This window comes from Pterocles gutturalis, unplaced genomic scaffold, assembly GCF_000699245.1.
Source record: "Pterocles gutturalis isolate BGI_N339 unplaced genomic scaffold, ASM69924v1 scaffold4600, whole genome shotgun sequence".
Lineage (NCBI taxonomy): Eukaryota > Metazoa > Chordata > Aves > Pterocliformes > Pteroclidae > Pterocles > Pterocles gutturalis.
This window is the reverse complement of record NW_010145694.1, coordinates 118,873-119,963: the sequence shown is the minus strand read 5'-3', so window position 1 is coordinate 119,963 and position 1,091 is coordinate 118,873. Positions and strand designations below refer to the sequence as shown.

The window sequence follows — 1,091 nt, the reverse complement described above, 5'->3', positions numbered from 1 at the left end:
CATTCCTGTCATCTTAATGCTTGTGGGATTGGTTATGTGCACAGACAAGAAGATTGTATTGCTCCATGGAAACCAATGCAGTTTTGAGAGCTAATATCATTCATTCTTGCTTTGCATATCTTCCTTTCACCTCTTTCACTTATTCTTAGCTTCATGGCCCTTTTCCAGTTAAAATGCTTTTAGAAAGGACATCTGTCCGATAAATCCTGGTGGGAACCATGATGCTGTGACACTCTCCGGTGGAAATGTTTATGTATTCCGGTCTGGGAGAGGAGTGCAGTTCTGGACTGGATCTTTGGATGGATGTGACAGCTGCACAAGTTACTGCCACTTAAAACAAATTTGGGGTTGGCTTGGATGCAGATCTTTGGTTGGAAGTGTCTTGCTGGTGCAGTGATGGTGTGAAGGGAGAGGGAATTAAATGTAGGAACAGATCTGATTATGTTAGAAGCAAACACTCAGGAAAGGAACTGAATTCTGCATAAAATCTCTGTAGTGTTGAGGACTCTCTCCCTTCGTTGCTCTTGGGCCTCCCGTAGGCACAGACTTGAGGGGCCTCCAGAGTTCTTGGTGTCCTTGCTGGTAAAGTTTGCATTTCATTTTGTTTATACAAGATAATGGGCGCGCTCACACCGTGAATTCAGGGCATTTCTGTGAGGCTGAAATGGTGACCAAGTCATGGATTAAGGTCAAAGCCGAGTTCCATCCTCCTCTAACGGGTGTCTCACAGCAGTGGAGTTCAGATTGATCCTGACAGTTCATCTCTTTGCTCCAGGTGCTGAAGGGTGGACAAGAAGCTCCAACAAAACCCAAAGGCCGTCCAAAGAAAAACTCCATTCCCACCTCGGAGGAAATTGAAGCAGAAGAGAAAATGAACAGCCAGGCTCAGAGTCAGGAGCAGGAGGCATCTCAAGTCCCCGAGGAACCTAAATTGACAGAAGGGAAGCCAGAAGTCTCTTCAGAGACAGAAAAGTCTCCAGAACATATACCAGAGCCCTCTTCAGAGGAGACTACACCATTAAGTTAAAAGGGAAAGCAAGGAGGGAAAGGGCAAAAAAGAAAAGCAAAAAAAGTCAAAAGAGAAAAACCAA

General features: G+C 45.0%; 1 protein-coding gene across 1 annotated transcript in view; it reads left to right on the top strand.

Annotated features, from left to right (window-relative positions):
• Positions 1 to 1,051, top strand: part of LOC104470506 (homeobox protein BarH-like 2) — a 4,329-nt gene extending 3,278 nt beyond the window's left edge. The window contains exon 3 of the mRNA XM_010085458.1: positions 776 to 1,051. Within this exon, the coding sequence (XP_010083760.1) occupies positions 776 to 1,027 (252 nt within the window). The 3' untranslated portion in view covers positions 1,028 to 1,051. The remainder of the gene's footprint in view (positions 1 to 775) is intronic.
• The last annotated feature ends 40 nt before the right edge of the window (positions 1,052 to 1,091 follow it).